At 34.0% G+C, this 20,103-nt stretch overlaps 1 protein-coding gene across 2 annotated transcripts; it reads right to left on the bottom strand.

The window, feature by feature from the left end:
• Window positions 1-6,407: 6,407 nt before the first annotated feature.
• On the bottom strand, window positions 6,408-19,364 carry LOC127877446 (ataxin-10-like). Of its 2 annotated transcripts, none has more exons than XM_052423361.1 (9): window positions 19,051-19,364; window positions 15,166-15,443; window positions 14,403-14,567; window positions 13,640-13,717; window positions 12,458-12,653; window positions 9,892-9,997; window positions 8,737-8,976; window positions 7,690-7,796; window positions 6,408-7,337 (listed from the first exon to the last, which is right to left on the bottom strand). In XM_052423361.1, the coding sequence occupies exons 2-9, from the start codon at window positions 15,183-15,185 to the stop codon at window positions 7,260-7,262; spliced, it is 990 nt and encodes a 329-aa protein (XP_052279321.1). In that variant the 5' UTR covers window positions 15,186-15,443; window positions 19,051-19,364; the 3' UTR covers window positions 6,408-7,259. The 2 variants fall into 2 exon arrangements, with proteins under 2 accessions (XP_052279321.1, XP_052279312.1); XM_052423352.1 differs by having other exon boundaries at window positions 15,099-15,443; window positions 19,051-19,363.
• Window positions 19,365-20,103: the final 739 nt, after the last annotated feature.

Here is a 20,103-nt window from a genome sequence, read left to right on the forward strand (position 1 = left end):
ATGATTATGATTTGGTATAAATGTGAAAGATAAATGTTAAACAAATTGGATATGTCTAATGAGTAAAATCTATATGACCATATATTTTAAATTACGTTCTAAGCGGTTGATCTAAAGCATTTATCTTTATGTCCAAATGAAGGTACTAAGGCTATTTTCTTTTATATTAGATAGCATGTCATGAATAATCACTCTGCTTAAACTGCATCTCAGAGATTAATATCAGCAGCGATGCAGGTTCGAAATTCTATTGGAACTTTTTGGCTCAATGCCAATAAACGAAAATAGCAATAAAAGAACGGGCGGGGTTGATTTAATCACACGATAGTGGTGTAAAAATTATGCATATCCGTCTTTTTTTTAATATAAACACAACACATGCTGCATATGAAGTTCTATCCAATATAGTACCCTAAACTTCGTTTGTGTGGGTATACTAAGTACTGACTCCATAATATGACATTTAAACATTTTATGTACGCATTCCTTTTTTTCCAGAATCAGTTGATTTTACGATTTAATTTTAACCGTGATTCTTAAAACTCAACCAATACAGTGATTTAGGGTCAGGTGAATCGCACTTCGAGCAAACGTTAGCGTTGCGTAAAGGGAAGTGCTCCCTATAAGCAGGGCTCAAAATACAGGGAGTTTTACCATTCTCTTTTTAATTGTGTTGCTACGCATAAGTATCGTCTTGATGATGCGATTCAAATAAGCACAACCGACATAGGATTTTATGAAGAACAAATGTGTATTTGCGTCATAAAGACCCCTTCACTACCGTTATCTAGAGCCCTGCTATAAGTAAAATTAAACACGATTGTGTTGATTCGCATTATCCGTACACATTTATTTAATAATAAATATTATCTTATTTGAAAATTGCAATTATAATAAACATAGTATAAATTAATAGTCATGTGATTTTTGAAAAATATATTTTAAAAATGTTTCGTATGAATAGCCATAATATAAATAAATGCATTTGAGGTAGAAGATAAAACTCAGTTATTAGAGTGCCCGCTTTGTTGAAAGTCTCCGTAATCTGAAGTGCCCTTTATCGGTAAACAAAGTGGCTGCAACTTTATGTATGCCACCTATTACAAAATGTACTATCTTTGTTTATATTTCATTGAATGCTATCAAAATTTCAGTATTTGAAGCACAGTGATTACTCTACATGCTGGAATAGCAAAAAATTTCTTGCAATAATTCCAAGTAGTTTTATTTTGTTAAAATGTTTACTGTTCATCCAGTTTATGCTGTTTTCCGATCAAATTTTCTATTTTTTTGGCAAAACTGTTCCATTCTTCCGTGAAATTGTGTATTCCCAATACAAAAGGATACACCATTTATCAACTCGACCATGTGTCTTGTCTTAAAAACTAATCTTTAGGATATAACTTTAAATAAAACAGAGGAACTTGCCTCTAGCGCGTGGCGTTTGTTGTTCTCTGTTAGTGAAGTGCCATCCGTAAACGAAGTATTCGCATACCCGGCGTGTATTGGCAAACGCATTTTACATTTTAATAGAGTTCAGAAAAACAGGGCATAATGTGACTACTGAAGTATCGTCCCAAATAAGAGGTAATTCCAGCTTCTACATCGTCATGCTCGTCCTCGATTAGTTTCAACAAGGGCGGCAACTCCTACCAAACTCGATGATGGGAATGTGAAAAGGGTCTATTGAATACTGTTTTTCTCATCAGAAATACAATAAAACAGTTGTAAATAATCCTCCTACAAACGGTCTATGATTTTAACAATTTTCGTTTTAAATGTTGTAAAAAATGTTCCAACTTTTACTTCTAATATATAAACGAGAGCACCGACGGCATTAAAAGTCCATTGGCAAGATACCGGGAAGTTTCTGACGAAATAAATGTTTAAGGAACAGTTGACTGAATAAAAATCTAAAAGGCTATCAAAAAGAAAAGTTTTTTTTTTATAGAATAAGTACACATAAATGAAAGTGATGAAATATTGCAAACCATCCTATATCAATCGGAAAAACAGAAATATGTATCAAGGGAGCTTGGTGTTTTGCAGTAAGTAAATGCCAGGATGTTAATGTTATTTCTGTTTCGCTAGGCGTTTATGTATGCCCTTGTTTAATTATCCTTATCATAACATCATTACTGTTCACGAGGCTGAATGACCTTTTTCGTTTCGAAGCTAAGGTCAAAGTTATATCTTAGTTTTTCTTGTTTTAAAACTATTAATTATACAGTAATGATCGCTTCATGTTCATTTATTCAGAGAGGTATAATTCGTTGTTGTTGTGTTGTTGTTAATATATTTTCCGACTTCGTTACATACGCAAAATATTACATGCACGTTATAATTTTGAGCACACATTCTGCAGTTTTCAATCATTATTCAAATTAGTAAAATAATTTCAAATAATATGCAAAATAATTTGCAGATTCAGATCAAAATACTGTTATTTGACCCCATCACTTGCCGCCCCATATCGCAAGGTAAATGTTTTCCATCACAAAGTTTAACGATAGTACAGCCCTGTCAAAAAACTCGAAGGTCTTCTGCAAGAAACAAGACAATTATTTATATGTTTTTTTTTCAAGTAACGTACCCCATTAATAAATACATTGCAAAGTATGTTATCTTAAAATCAAATACCGGTACGACGAGATTACGGTGGCATAGAGGTGACATTCACTTCTCTTTTTTAAATTTCTCTCCTATTTTTCTATCTCGTGGCCACAAGTTAGCTATGTCGTGGCCACGAGATAGAAAAAAAGAGGAGTGCAAAACTTAATAAAAGCGGCGTACAATTGAAAAAAGAGCGGTGCTTCTCTTTTTTTAAATTGCTCTCCTCTTTTTTCTATCTCGTTGCCACGAGTAAGCTATGTCATGGCCACGAGATAAAAAAAAAAAGAGTATTGCAAAACTAAATAAAAGCGGCGTACAATTTAAAAAAGAGCGGTGCAGTAAAAAAAATCAGAGTGCGTTACTACTACTACAACTACTACAACAACTACTACTACTACTACTACAACAACAACAACTACTACTACTACTACTTCTCCTATTATTACTATTGCTACTACTACTACTACTTTTACTACTACTACTACTACTACTACTACTACTACTACTACTACTACTACTACTACTACTACTACTATTACTACAACTACTACTTCTACTACTACTACTACAACTACTACTACTTCTACTACTACTACTACTACTACTACTACTACTTCTACTACTACTACTACTGCTACTAATACTACTACTACTATTACTACTGCTACTGCTACTGCTACTACTACTACTACTACTACTACTACTACTACTACTACTACTACTACTACTACTACTTCTACTACTACTACTACTACTACTACTACTACTACCACCACCACTACTACTACTTACTACTATTACTACTATCGCTACTGCTGTTAATGCTCCTCCTCCTTCTCCTCCTACTATTACTACTGCTTCTGCTGCTGTTGCTAGTAGTAAAAGTAGTAGTCATCCCGCTAAGAAATTTCGCAGCGAGTAAAGTCGAGGTATAGAGTGAATATTAATACGAAATAAACGCAAGTTTCTTTTTTGCTGATATAGCTGGAAAGTGAGCGGCATTTGAAAAATTAATACAAGTGATAAAGGGTACAAAACGGTAAAAACTGCCTTGGCATAAACGTCGCCATTTAGACTATCACGCGATTATCCCGTCAGTATATGAAACGTTAAAGCTTTTGCCATAATATAATTGTTTAACAAAAGATATTTGTTTTATTTTCTAAGAGCGTTTTTTCACTAAAAATGGTCTAAAAAAATTCCCTGAAAATGTTAATAGAACAATTCTAAGAAGACAAAAAGTTGCTCAGTGAAAAATTGTAAGAATCAGAAATTTCAATGTTAATTATCTTATCTATTTCGTCTGCCAACATCCTACTACATCCGGACATTTTACCGCATTTTTACATTAATTACGACCGGACCGTCTTTTCGAGTTGTGGTTATTAAGTCCATTGGGAAGCATATGGGCCAAACACGAGACAAGTACATGCTTATCGCGGGGAGGGGATATGCGTAAACACGAGCTTACTACAATATTTGCGCATCTGTACAGTAAAGTAATCATTAATATATCAAAGATGTGGACTCTTTGAAAGTAAAGCATAGAATCTCACTAACAACACTATTGATAATAGAAAAATACAAGTAATGCATGATCCGACGGTGATCATTAAAATACAAGCAATACAATATATAATTAAAACAACGAAACATAATGAAAATACAAGACACAGTTAGCTGAAATATATATTTATTAATGATTAATTAATAGGGACAAAATTGTCACAAAACCAGGTTTTTCATTGTGAAAAAAAATCTGATAAAGGGAGAAAACTCAAACTGAACTTTTGAAATGAACAAAAAAAATTAACCCCCTTTGTATTTTTTTTAAATCTATTTTTAGTCGTGGCGACCTTGACATTAGAGATATTGACGTGATTCTTTCGTGCGACACACCGTCCCATGATGGTGAACAAATGTGCCAAATGATTTTAAAATCTCACAATGAATGACATAGTTATGGCCAGGACAAGCTAATTTATGGCCATTTTTGACCTTTGAACTCAAAGTGTGACCTTGACCTTGGAGATATCGACGTAATTATTTCGCGCGACACACCGTCCAATGATGGTGAACAAATGTGCCAAATGATTTTAAAATCTGACAATGAACGACATAGTTATGGCCCGGACAAGCTTGTTCCGCCCGCCCGCCAGCCAGCCCGCCAGCCAGCCAGCCCGCACGCATTCGCCAATCTAATAACCAGTTTTTTCCTTCGGAAAACCTGGTTAAAAACCTGGTTAAAAATCATTAATATATCAAAGATGTGGAATCTTTGAAAGTAAAGCATCGAATGACCGAATAAACAACTGACTAAATTTATATTCCCATAGAATACTCGTGAAATACGTTTTAAATTAACTTAATATACATATATTGGTTAAACACTAAAACAACACAACACAGTTTAGTTTAATATTTATTTCATAAACTGCATAAATTACTGTTTAATAAAAATTGACCTGTAACATATTACCGCCCTCCGATTTTGATGTCGTCCTCGACATATGCTTCAATCAAATTGAAAACAAAACTCGCGGTAAAATCATTTATTGATTACGAGTATAATCATCGAAGGAGGATAATGCACCTTCGGAGCGTCGAAAATGCAACTCCGATCTTATATAAAGCACAGGAAAATTGAGACAACAATGCATAAAATTTTAATACTTCCATCACACACAAAATGTACACTAGCATATTTCAAAATCAGAAAACATACTGAAATGAACATCTTTCAATGCTAGTTTAAATACATTCAACTTATTTTCATGATTGACAGGCGATATATGAACTTTACACTATGTAGTCTCCTGTGCGCATCCACGCTGGTGTTTTTGGAGCGCGCTTTGTTCTGCGCGGTAATAACCCTGGCTCACCCGGCTTCCGCTTATGTGGTGGAACATACACCGACCTCGACGTACTGCTTGCAGACGACAGTACCGAATTCGAGGTATCGGACTCAGCATCCGATGTCTCATGCGTGTATGACGTTTCAGTTTCAGACGTTGAAGTGACGTCTAGCGGAAGTAGGCGGACTGGTAACAAATGGTTCCGGTGAACTGTCGATGCTTTTGTCCCCCTCACGCTGGAAACGAAATACCGGGATTGAGACATCGGATGCAGAGTCCTATACCTCGAATTCGTGGAGATGGAGTCTTGTTAAGGTAACTGTATTGTGATGGAGTCCTGTTGTGATGACTGCATAGTGATGGAGTTCTTTTGTGAAGACTGCATGGTGATGGAGTCCTGTTGAGATGTCTGCATTGTGATGGAGTTCTAATGAGATGACTACATGGTGATGGAGTCCTGTTGAGATGACTACATGGTGATGGGAGTCCTGTTGAGATGACTGCATGGTGATTGAGTCCTGTTGAGACAACTGCATGGTGATGTAGTCCTGTTGAGACAACTGCATGGTGATGGAGTCCTGTTGAGATGAATGCATGGCGAAAGAGTTCTGATGTGATGACTGCATGGTGAAAGAGTCCTGATGTGATGATAACATGGTGATGGAATCCTGTTGTGATGATTACATGGTGATGGAGTCCGGTTCTTGAAAAGGTCAACAACCGCCATAAGTTCTAACGGTAATCCTTACAAGTGAAAAGCAATATAGTACCGCTTCCTCGGAGGTGAGACATAACAATAAATCACCCTCTAAACTTGACACTTCTGGGACCATGTGAAAATTTCGTTTCACGGGGGAATTTGGTTTAGATAGTAAATGGACAATTGATACACAGTAGGTTAACTACAAATCATATTATGGAAAACAAATAATATGAACATATATTATCAAACATTTATATTTCATTACATTCCAATAAATCTTGTTATGTTATCTGTTTATACAAACGTTATATCATTACATTGTCGATATTAAAGCAATATCATTATGGCCAATTTAGTTACTATTTGATCAGTTTGGTCTCTGTTAAAGAGACAAGACTACAAGCAGTTTCACTATTTTTAACTTTACCTGTGTACTTGCTGAAATGAAAATTAATACAAAATACTTTTACAATCTTTTTTTATACAATCCTTAAATAGCGATTTCAATCAACATTAGTATTCAAGTTTTACCAGCCACAAGTGCCAATATTCTGTTTTTTTTCTGGACCTCATGCGTTTTTTACTGACTTTATCCAAGGAGAGGTGAACATTCACAGAGACTATTCAAATCACATTTTATATTTCCCATACCAAGTGAACATTTAAATATACTTAAGAGTACCCGGGATACATTTATGTAGTACACAAGTCTACAATTGCTAATCGAGCGTACATGTAAGTAGACCATACAGAATTGTATACAGACTTATAAAACCATTTAAACAAAGCTTTGATATACATGTTATGGTATTTTTTTAATTTTCAATTTAACAATTTTTTTTACAGACCAGACACATCGAGTCATATCACATCATCTGTACATAACTTATTAACTGTCTCTTTAAACTCAAAATAGGTAAACAATTGTATATTGATAAAAAGATAGAGGAAACAAAGACCATTTGACTTCTAATTAAGACCTTGACCTAAGAGATAAGGTCCTGAATAAAGTCCTGATTTTCTGGATAGCTAAGCCACATTAGTCTTTATAGTCAATAAAAGCTATTTTGTCCGATTCTCCAAGGTTATTATTCAGTTCTTTGCTTCTTAACGAACACTTTGTCGCCCTGAACTTCAGCAGATATACCCAACTCATCCAGTAGAGCCTACACAAATAGACAACAATCAGTAAAACATAAAACAATTTCAGTAAAAACATGAGATAGACTTTTATAGGCATTTAATACTGTGTGCTTAGATTAAGCTTCCACTTTGTATCTTACCGGTAGTCACATTACTGGACACATTGATAGACTTTGTCTTTAGTCCATTTCTTGGGTAGAACATCCATAATTTCCTGATTTTTTACAGCATATCTTTTGAAAAGAGGTTAAGTTCAAAAGTATAATCAATCTCACAATATTGACCAATGAAAATTCTGCTCACATTTGAACCTGGATTTGTGTCCATTCATATCAAAGTATAAGGTTAAGATGAAGTTAAAGACTGATAACACACCTGATTATTTGCGATACCCTCCATTTTCAGCGCCGCAATGTACGATATGTTCTTCTCATTGCCCTCTGTCAAATTGTGGGCCGCAAATATTGACCACTGGCTGATAACTGAGCAATAAGTTAAGAATTAGGAACAACTATTACAGGGTGGCCTCTAACATTAAAATAAAAATTAATATGATGATATTTCCCTTAATTACTCCTTAAAAAATTTCAGACTGACATTGACAATGATAGGAAATAATTCTCTATGGTAGGTTTCCCTGACGGAAAACTTTCTCTTATACTTTGTTTTCCAGGCGAAAGAGTAAGCAGCCCAGAACCAACAAAACAAAATCTGAGAAAATTATACAATATTTGTCACGACTCAATGCATCATGCTCTTTTATGAGCCTGAATCTTCACCCTTTTTAAATGACTTGATTAACTTCCATAAAACTGCTCACGCTTTTTTCAAAAGCTAGTTGCCCAGACAGACAACTCTATTTAGAAAATGACAAGTGCAGACCTTAATCTATTTGCCCCAGGAGAAAGGGCAGCAACTGATTTCTATCCCTGATTGAAAATCAAAATTATTGTGAACATAAATTACAAATGGTTATATTGTACTGTCATTTTCATAAATACAACTGATTGAATGATTATCATACATTGCTGAGATATTATTCCCACAAACATGTTCATGAAATTTGGTAAAGATATGGTGATAATAGCTGGACTAAACGAGCAAATATAAAAGAGGACATTCATTTTTATTTCATAAGAGCACCAAAATTGTCTCCCAAATAAGAAGCTCCGTATTATTACCCAAAGTTCAAGATACACAAGACACACGTTACGATGGTGAGTTTTTCTTTAAATTATCACCTTTTATTCAGTTTCTTCAAGTTCCATGAGAACTCCAAACCGTGCATTGATAGAATACCATAGATCTGATATAATCTTAAAAGGACATACAGACAAAAAAGGACCAACATAAAAAACCAATATAACCCACAATCTGGGAGGAAAAAAAATGAATACTCGTTAAAATAAAACGCAAGGATACACGGATTGTTGGCATCAATGGTGGTTTTATTTAAAATCAGAGGAATTCCATCAAGCTCTCTGACCAAGTCCTGGTTCGCTGTGTTTTGGTACACAAGGTTACCTATCAACCGAATGAGGTCACGCTTAAGACCGAACACCGGATGATCTGTGTTGACCTCTGCTTGCCGGGTGACCTTGTCTATGTTTGAAAACACATTCTGACCCTGATGGCCGATTTCTTCAAGGTTTTGCAAAAGATCTGGAAAATATTATAAAGTCTAAATTAATCTAGTATTGAACTATCATTACAATGATAACTCCTTAAGACATAATTGGGTTACCACCAATTATTCTTTAGTGATAGAGATATTGCTGCTTTTTTTCCATTTTGGTACACTCGGAATAATTTTAATTTTATCCTTTATGGAATGTTAAAAAAACAACACACACCCTAAGGCAGGCAAAGAAAGCTGAACAAATAATAAGGACCTGTGGTGGTTAATGATGACCTCTCTGCTGACAATTTGTGGTTTTTCCTAACTTTTATAATATGACAAAATCATACTGTTCCTATTATAATAGAGTTGTTAAAACCATTTTGAGTCAAGGACACATGACAACCTAGTTTCTCAATTAGAATATTTAAGAAACAGAACACCCTATCAAGGTCCCTTTGACACACTGGTGACAAAAGAAAGCTAAAATACCACTTATTTGTTTATCTCATCTTAAAAAAAGTGCAATAAATGTCAACCTCATCTCAAATCGAGCGAACAAGAGATGTGCTTGTCAGAAACACAATGCCCCCTATTGCGCCGCTTTGAAGTAAATTTTAAATATATCATTTGGCAGGTTTAGAAATTATCTCCCTTTTAAAGCTTATTATTTCCCTTGGATTGTATTTTTTGACTTTTGACCTTGAAGGATGACCTTGACCATGACCTTTTCCCACTCAAAATGTGCAGCTCCATGAGATATTGCAAAAGTTATGGCAAATGTTAAAGTTTCGGGACGGACTGACAGACCAACGGACTGACAGGCGGATGGACGGACAGACAGTTCAAATGCTATATGCTACCCTACGGGGGGTATAAAAATCAAAGTTGAGTCAGAATATTGACCTAAGCATGTTAGTGATACCAGGCCCTGGGTCCTGCATGATGTCCATACTTACGGATGGAGGTACGTAGCAGCTGATCATTCTCTTGTAGTATGTTGTAGTGTCTATGATGCGAGCTAGCCAGACCAAGGCACTCCAGTTCCTTCACTATGCACAACATCTGAAGACAACAAGTTGAGTCATGTACATATACCTCCTAGCAGTGGTTAATGCAAATGAAATAAATAATTTACGGTAAGCTTGTGACGAATATGGCATACAATTACTTTACTCCATATTCTCAAGGAGCATCACAAGCTACCTTGTGTTCACAAACTATAAATTACTTAGTACCAAATCGTTCTTTTGATGCATTTTTTCATTTCCTTTTGAAGGCTGTTAAACAATATCATCAAAGTTTTATTGTTATTATTTGCACTTGTGGCTTGGTGTTGCAATGCACCATAGCAACATCCAGTAATTTAACAAATGCACATTTCAGTTAAGATTCACTTGAAAGTAACACCTGAACTGCCAACTTGATGATAGAATTCAGATTGAACTACAAAATTATAGGTTTTGATGTCATTTTACACAACTTTCAATGTAATAATGACCAATACAATCTATATGTTGCATCAAGATCTTTTAAATCTATATTAGTTTTCTATTAATGTCATCTGCATTCTTTTGATCAATTATGTTTGAGATTAAACGGGATGAAGAATTATTATTCAAGGGAAATACCTTTCTGACAAAAATTGACCAGACAATATGCACATGTCCATCCCAAAATGAAAGTGCATATAAAGTTTTATCATATTTAGATCATCAGTTCTTGAGATCTCGCATGGAAACTTAACATCAATTAGAAATGACTAAGGGCAATCAACTCCCTGAAAATCAATTAAATATTAACAAATTAACAAGGCCATCTATTACGTATGCTGCATTTATAACATGACCTACGCTCCAGGAGTGAAATAACTTAACGCTCAATTTTGTTTATTACACGAGTGTTATTACACTAAATATATAACTGTGAAATGACGTCATTTTTTTTGACGAAATGATGTCATTATTCCAGCAGATTTCTTCAGTAAAACTCTTTTACAATGTGAATAAACGGTGAAAAGAGCATAAAATAAAAAGAAAATTTGTTGGTCATGTTATAAATAGAATCTTAAATTCGTGGTCATTTTGTATTGAATTTATTAAACTCGTCATCTAAATAAAGATAAAATCTCGGCAAGCCTCGTTTTTTATCTATCTTTAGATGACTTGTTTAATAAATTCAATACAAAACGACCACTCATGCAAGATCCTATATATCTAGTTTCATCAAATGCAGATCTATTCTTTAGAGTCTGAGATCTGGAGCAGAAAGCAAAAGATACATATTCATAAGGTGCAATAACTTCCATAACAAGAAACCGTCGGAGACGGGTGATGCTCCCTAAAGTTTTTTTTGTCACACTATTGCACTTTATATTCAGATAAAAAGAAACGTCTTGAGGGCACAGTAGTTGGGGGGACAAGAATTTTTTATATACAATTTAAAAGGGCCATAACTCTATGAAAAATCATCTGACCAGAATCCGCTGATAACATGCACATCTTCTCTTGGTAGTGAAGCTTTCCATAAAGTTTCGTTGAATTACGGTCATTAGTTGCTGAGAAATAGCCCGGACAAGAATTGCACTATATGTACAGTTAATGGAAAATTTCAAAGGGCCATAACTCTGTGAAAAATCATCTGACCAGAACCCACTTATAATATGCACATCTCCTCTTGGTAGTGAAGCTTCCCATAAAGTTTCATTGAATTCCGGTCATTAGTTGCTGAGAAATAGCCCAGACAAGAATTGCACTATATGTACAGTTAATGGAAAATTTCAAAGGGCCATAACTCTGTGAAAAATCATCCGACCACAACCCGCTGATAATATGCACATCTCCTTTTAATAGTGAAGCTTCCCATAAAGTTTCATTGAATTCCGGTCATTAGTTGCTGAGAAATAGCCCGGACAAAAATTGTGCACAGGCGGACACGGACACACGGATGGACAGACGGTCATTAGTTGCTGAGAAATAGCCCAGACAAGAATTGCACTATATGTACAGTTAATGGAAAATTTCAAAGGGCCATAACTCTGTAAAAAATCATCCGACCACAACCCGCTGATAATATGCACATCTCCTTTTAATAGTGAAGCTTCCCATAAAGTTTCATTGAATTCCGGTCATTAGTTGCTGAGAAATAGCCCGGACAAAAATTGTGCACAGGCGGACACGGACACACGGATGGACAGACGAAGCGTCCACTATATGCTCCCCCAAAAAATTTTTGGGGGAGCATAAAAATCAAAGGACGAGGGCTAGTAGACAAGATCAGACAAAACATGGATGATGCAAATCAAGTTTCATCAAATTCATATAGTAAATTCTGAAATCTTCTGCCAAAATGACAAGTGTGATGAACAGCAAGATGGAAAAACGGACATTGTACAAGGGAAACGATTCTAGGGAGATTAATTTCAGACATGTGCAAAATCAATTCCATCAACATTTTGATTTGTAGTGACTAACAAAGTGGCAACAACATACACCTTTCTTTAATAAAGCATACACACATACAAACCTTTGACTCATTTTCACCATTTGTTGAAGCCAGGTTTGGTATGTGATGACACTGGCTGACAAAATCAGCCGCGATGTACTGAACATTTGAAACATCAGGCACAGAATATTTCACACCCATGTCACAAGCCTCTGTCACTGTTTCATCTTCCGGTAGACGTTTCAGAGAGTTGATGCAGATCTCCAACGTTAGAAGCCTTAATATTATATATTATATATAAAAGTCTTCACATTATAATCCAATTGCCTGAATCCTCATGAAATCATACCTTAAGCGAGTAATGACTTTTAACTTCTGACACTACGTGGCGTAACATGTAGCAAGGTGTAATAATCGGGTTATAGAAATTTTAAGTTGAAAAAGGTTCACAACTTTCACAACTTTTAGTGAAAGAAAGTAAAAAATGCACATTAACTCTTTCCTCTATGAGAATCAAAGTGAAAATGGCTTTTGCAACCAGCATAAAACCAGAACAACCTGCGAGTCACTCGCAGTATGTTCAGGTTTTATGCTTTTTTCTGCGCATTGAGTAACTAAGGGTTGGAAATGAAGCCTTTAAAACTTGACTTTAGTAAGACAGGCATTTAGTTAAATGTAACTTTCTAAGGGACTACAAATGCGTCAAAATACATATCTAAGTGGTAAAGGGTTTAAAAAAAAGTTATCATAAGGTGTTTGAAACTCAGAATGTTGTTATTTGAAAATGGAACAAGTTCTTTCTCTGAATTAAACGGAAAAAAACTTCAGAATATGCAGTATTTCCAAAACATGAGAGTTACGTACTTTAATGTCATACATAATCTTTAATGTACTCTAATGTCATACATAATCTTAAATCTTTTTGGAGGGGGGACAACTTTTTCTCAGAAAAGCAGAATGTATATCCAGATTGCATAAGTCCACCCAAATATAAACAACACATGTTTATCTGTTAAGTATCTATTATTTGATAAAAGTCGCCATGGTGAAATGGATATATTATCTGCCAAGCAACCCGGAGGTCACGGGTTCCATCCCCACTGTGAGAGCCTTCTTAAGATCTCCCCCAAAGACACCAAGTACTGGAAATGGACTCAAGAGCGTTTCACAAAGCCTTAGGCTTTAGATGCAATCAAGCTTAAATAAATAGGTTTAATTTAAATTATTATGTGATAAACATAACACCAAAACCTTGATACATACTTCTCTGCATCAGGTATCTTTGAGAAAATCTGCTGGAAACAATCCACGAGCATCAATATGTCTTCTACCACCAACAATCTAAAAACACAATCATGTATTAGTTGTTTGTTAGTTTAAATGTTTTGCTGTAGTGAAAGCAGTACGTGTATTTCCCTCATCTAATTACAGACAATTAACGACTTCACACTGTTCATGGGTAGGCTGGTTTACTAGTATTCATACATGTCCTGACTAGTTACTGCAAATACTCACATACAACTTTGCCTTAAATGACACATGTTCTTCTTGAATACGAGTTGGAGGAAAATGGCTCAAGAAACAACTTCTAATGTTGTCTTGTAGTTCAAAAAGGATTATAAGATAAAGTTTACATACTTTATATATGTTAATAAAAAGCATCGTAGTAGACTTTAAATTGTGAGGAATTATAACCTAACTTACAAGTTTTAGCAAAGAAACACATGGAAATTATATGGAAGTTGTTGTTTTGGCAAAATAATTAGCATATTACAATACCTTAATGTTGTTGTTTAAATTAGATGATTACAATGTTCAATACTTATTGTTTTATAAGGATACTTAAGTTGTCTAATACTTAATAGTTAATAGTAAATGCAGTTGTTTTAACTAGAGAATTTTAGCTGCCTTTTACTTAATGCTTTTCTTGTTATTTATGACTTAAATTGTCTAATACTCTATGTTGTTTTATAAGATGAGTCTAGTTATCCAATACCTAGTACACATAGCAAGAAATTCATCAAACCCATTTTCAGATTCTGTCTGTGTTGCTACTGACAGACACCCGATAATCAACTCTGAAGCTGCAGTGTCCACCCTGGCCTTGCCAAACTGGTTTCCTGACAGGATGAGGTGAACAACCATCATTGTGTATTCACGTAATTTCATGTCGTCCATGGCCAACATGTGCCTTTAAACAAACAACAATGTTAATTTACTGTTTGTTTGCCACAATCCTAGCAAGGGTCTAGTTATCGGGTATCTATATGTGAAGTTTCTTTAAAAATGTCTCAAATCACTTCTTTAGTAATTGCTAAAAAAGGGCCAGCCCTATGCCAACTTACCAAAACTAAATACATATTCATTTTTTTTTTTTTCATTACGAAATGTGATTAATGAAAACTAATCTGAAAATGGATTAGTATGATAACTCAGTGGGCTAGCTTTAAAGAAAAATAGACATTTCCTTAATGTTTTTCATTTAGAAAAATGAATTTCCCTTTTCAGCCAGTTCCAATAGGAATCATTTTTTCAGTTTTAGTCTCACTTGAGTGTTAACTTGGCATATTATTACATGTCTGGTTTGTGGCTAAACTGAACCTGGACCTTCTTCACAAAAACAAATCAAAATTATACTACAATTTTATGTCATACCAGTGTTGTCATATTTTCAAAGAAATTGAAAATTACCTAATAAGATTTGTATAACATTTCTACATACTTGAATAAAGAACTGCACTGCTGCCAAACATGCATCTGGTTTGTTGAATTTCCAGAACAGTAATTACCTAAGAATTGCACAGCACATCTTAGTAACACTAAAACATCTTCTGTACAACTGTTTTTTGTGAGAACATTATTCACGCATCTGCACACATTTTCTATGAGGGTTGTTTCTCGTAGGATAGTCTGATTTTCGGTTTCTCTAGCTACAAGGTTTCGACATAGGCGGAAACAGTTGGTCTGACATGAGGTCACCTCTGCTGAATGTGACTGATCTGTCAGATGTGATGTTGAAGAGAGAACGCAATTGATCACTTCTAACAGTTGGCCATCAATTCTAAATCTGAAAAAAACATGGACAAATGCCCTTTACTAAAAAAACAAAACATGAGAGGATAATGACCACTGTGAAATATTCAAACTGACACATTAGTCCTTTATATCTATGTGATCATAAAGTCCTTATTTAAACGCTTATTTAGCCTTCATGTGTTTAAAGGTTTAGACATCAGGTTTTTAAAGGTTTGTTACCTGTGTATTTTGTATGCATTTGTTTTAATGCAATTTAATAAACTGAGAACATGATCAAGGTTTTTTCTCCTATGTAAAAAAAGCCGTAAAACGGACCCAATTCCAAAGCAAACTGATCCGATCACATACCATATTGTAAAAAAACATTCCCAATTCCCCCCCTCATTTTTTTTTTAAGTAAGTGTAGAATGATTATTATATCTCAATTTTATTTCATAAACATCTATTAATTTAAAAGCATATATGTATAATGTAAATGATTTTTTTTATATCACAAAATGGCCAGGAAAAGGCCTGATATGTCAATATTTGTTGATAAAAAATCCAAATTTGTTCTACTTTGTTGATAAAAAGTTCCGAAATTTTCCATTTTATCAATGTAAAAAAAAATCCGAATTTAACAAGACTTCTTCTTACAAAATGGCTAGAAAAACCCCTGACGAATTTATTTTCTAAATTGGTGTATTGTCATCATTGCCACATAAATACTTGAGCTAGAGATACAAAATACAAAATTCTGCTGCTTCCCCAAAAAAAATTCCAAAATCCTATATTTAAAGTCGATATCCGAATTCTCCATGGTAAATTTAATGAAATCCATCATGCTGGCCTCTTTAATATCAATGGCAATCCATAAACCATGTGTTATAAATAAATTGTGTCATTAATAATTATTTTGTGGCTATCAATGCATATAAGTGTCTGTATTCTTGTAAAGGCTTACATGTGTAATATAGCCTAACATGTGTAATTGAAATCCGAATATGTTGCAGAGTGGCAGATAAGCAATTCAAAAATATTCCAAACAAGTGCAATAGTATTCATGTGTAATAAAAAGAATTTGTGTTTTGTATATAGATGATACATTACTAAAAAAAAGTTGATCACTTTTTATTGAAAAGATTCTTCAGAAATTGTTGTTACTGATTGTAATAAATATCTACTGTTGGCAGTATAAAAAATATGTGACATAAAATTAATTTTTTAAATGTCCATAAAAATGAATTTGATTTGCAAAAAAGGGGCCATTATTTGAGGTGAATCATGTAGTGTTTTGAAAACTCAGTAACAGAAACAAATTGAGAACATTCCAAATACAATTCTTTTACTCTATCATTATCCCTTTACAAGTAGTATGATGTTGCAATTGTTTAAAACTTGATGAAGTAAACTCTTTAACTGAATATTCGGCCACTTAAAGAGTTAAATTAACTTTTTCTACTCAATGGAAAGATTTTCAACACAAGTGTTACATTTAATTAAACATTATATTTTCACCACAACATTATGGTAAAATAATTAAAAAAGTAGCTATTTCCTTAGTATGAGGCCAATTCTAGGGAGGCATCCTACCAACCCATATTAAAGGGGCCTTTTCACAGATTTTGGCATTTTTTAACTTATTCATTAAATGCTTTATATTGATAAATGTAAACATTGGATCGTAAAAGCTCCAGTAAAAAATCAAGAATAAAATTAAAAAAAGGAAAAGAACATTGCCCGGAGCAGGTTTCGAACCAGTGACCCCTGGAGTCCTGCCAGAGTCCTGAAGTAAAAACGCTTTAGCCTACTGAGCTATTCCGCCGAATACACATACATGACATATTTTATTCCTTATATAAGCAATCTTCGTAGTTTCACAAAATTTAACGACAAAAACAGAACTCTCCAAATTATTCAATCGTTTCGCGTTGCAACGCTTTATAATTTTTAGGTTTTAAAATCGTCAATAGATGCATATAATGGCTATATTAGACCATGGTGAATGTTCAGTATTACTGTTTCCTCACAAATATCATAACTAAAACGAAAATGTGCGAATCTGAAACAACTTTTTTCAATTTTGTCAATTTACCAAAGCGTGAAAAGATCCCTTTAAATGGCATATTTCCTATCAATCTGTTCAATCACAATTTTTATAGGAAAACATTAAACCTTTGAACTTGAAGTTATTTTGAAGTAATTAAATTAATATTTGTATAGACTAATAAACACACACACTGTTTAAAAGCGAATATTTACAGAATTATTGGTATTTACTCAATCCATGTTGGGAATTATATCGGAATTTTCAAGAAATTGGGAAAATAAATAAGGATTTAAAACATGAAAGAGTTTAACATCTTTAATCACAAACTACACAAACACCATCATGATCAACAGTTTTCCACATAATAAGCTCACACAAAGTCTTCAGTCACAAACTTATTTCCCTAGTTTCAACATATTAAATATCAGTCAGCACTTTGCTTTCAGAAATCAACGATGACGATGCAAAAGAGTCACTTGTTATTAAATTACAATCATTGACAATGAAAGGAGTTTCAATGGGAGGACTTGTACTTGTTTCGGTGTTTGTTTATTTGATGACACTTGCTTAACAAAAATCAACAGTTTTCGTTTGGCCACGTTTTTGCTTAGGAATCTTTTTCACGTAATATTTCGAATTGTGCGACATATTTGTGTGCTATTCAACAGAATCACAAAACACTTAAATTTCATCACAAATATAATAAGCACCTGAACAACACAGAGAATATCGGGCACACGAATAATGCTGATGTTATCCAAATCGTGTTATGGTCTAAAAACCGTCCGAGACGGTTGTTAAAAATCGAAAAAGCCAATGTCATTAGCTTTTTTTTCCCAATTGGGAATTTTTTAGCAAATTTTGGGAAAAAATGATACTTTTTGCAATTGGGAATATAGCCGACTTTCGGCAATAGAATGGGGCCCAAAAAAAACCTGGGATATGACTGAAAAGTGCGGATATGAACAGACAACGGCTTTTTAAATGTATTTTCCTTTATTTTTGTTATATGAAAATTGTTCTGTGACAAAAATACATGTCACTGACTCACTCATGTGAAATGTTATGATCAAATGAATTTAAAAGCGTTTTTCATTGGCATTTTAATAACTCCAAATTCATATCTGAGAATATGAACTTCCAGTCAGAACACTGCTTTTGTTAAATTGCTCTTTTTTGAGGCAGTTTTAACGGATTTATCACATATTGTGAATTTTTAATTAAACAGTGATTTGTGCATAAAAAAACTGCAAAAAAAACGCATAAATATTGCCTTTATTCATTCATATTTGCACTTTTCGTTCATATCCGCTGATATGAGTCATATACGCATTTTAGACGGACCGATTTTTTACCTAAATTTATTTTTCGGTTGTTTAAAAAATATCTCAAATTCACGTATTTAACCAAAAAAAACAACATCTATGCAATTGAATTTCCTTAATAAGTATAAATAACTCAAGATCTATCAGAAAATGCCATAACTGCCAAAATAAGGGCCTGAACATTTTTACAGGAATGGATGAAAGTATGGGAAAAATGTTTCCGAAAATTAAACACATCCGAAATATGCATACCTTTAAGCTCTCCAATATTTACATAAACGTACCCTTTGTCATGTTGTGAAAGTGAACGGATCATGTCAGTAAGTGTTGCATCTACTAATTTAAAGTAATCTTCATGCTGTCGGTCAGTATGTAAACTAACAATACGCGAATATAGATCTTTAAATATTTCCTCCATGGGAGCAGCCATCTTGTTTGCCGTATTAGGTTATTTTACACTTAACCCAATAACCGTTGAGCTCATAACAAATTTTGCAAGCCCGATATTATATTAAAGATGGGTCTGTCCTCTTCAAATAAAAAAAGATACATCGCGAGCACTGATTTATTGCACACAAAACGTTCAACGAAATCCCTAATGAAATGCACCACAAAGTTGCAGATTCACATATGAGGATATGACGTAACCACAATTTTTAAGCATGAGTGCGATAGCTGCTTGGTTCTTTAAACTAAAAGTGTAAAGGAACTAGAAATAGTCACTGCTTTCGAATCAATGTCGTTTCAAAAGATGTTTGTCGCTGGCCATGAGGGGTTGCCTCCTTTAGACCATTTACTTGACATTGACGAGTCATGTACCTCACATTGCTGAAGTGACTAAATCTACCACATTTGGCAAGCTTTTATAAATCTTTAAAAAGTAAACAGCCCATCAACACATTGAGTTTTATATGCATTTGCTAGCAAGATTTGGGTGCATTTAGATTATTTGGCGTACAGAAAAAATAACGAGCGATACTAAAGATCTATCGAAAACATTATGATATCGAAGGCCTTAATAGTACATAAATACTGTTCACATGCTTAAATCCGCAAACCCAGTTAAAATGTTCAAACTTCTTGGAAATAAGATTTGTAAATGTAGTTTTAGTGCTTTCATAGGGCGTGATTTCAAATAGTCTATCGCAAGCCGTGATATACGGGTTTGATTTTAATTTTATTATTGTTTTTATTCTTTTTTATTCAAGTGTCAATAATAATACACATTGTATTATTTATACGGCGTTTCAATGTCTTATAATGCTAGTTTAGTAATATTTGATTTTTTTAGAGAGAGTCCTACAAGTATTGCACTGGTTTGGGACAAACAAATGCAT

Source organism: Dreissena polymorpha, chromosome 1, assembly GCF_020536995.1.
Source record: "Dreissena polymorpha isolate Duluth1 chromosome 1, UMN_Dpol_1.0, whole genome shotgun sequence".
NCBI lineage: Eukaryota > Metazoa > Mollusca > Bivalvia > Myida > Dreissenidae > Dreissena > Dreissena polymorpha.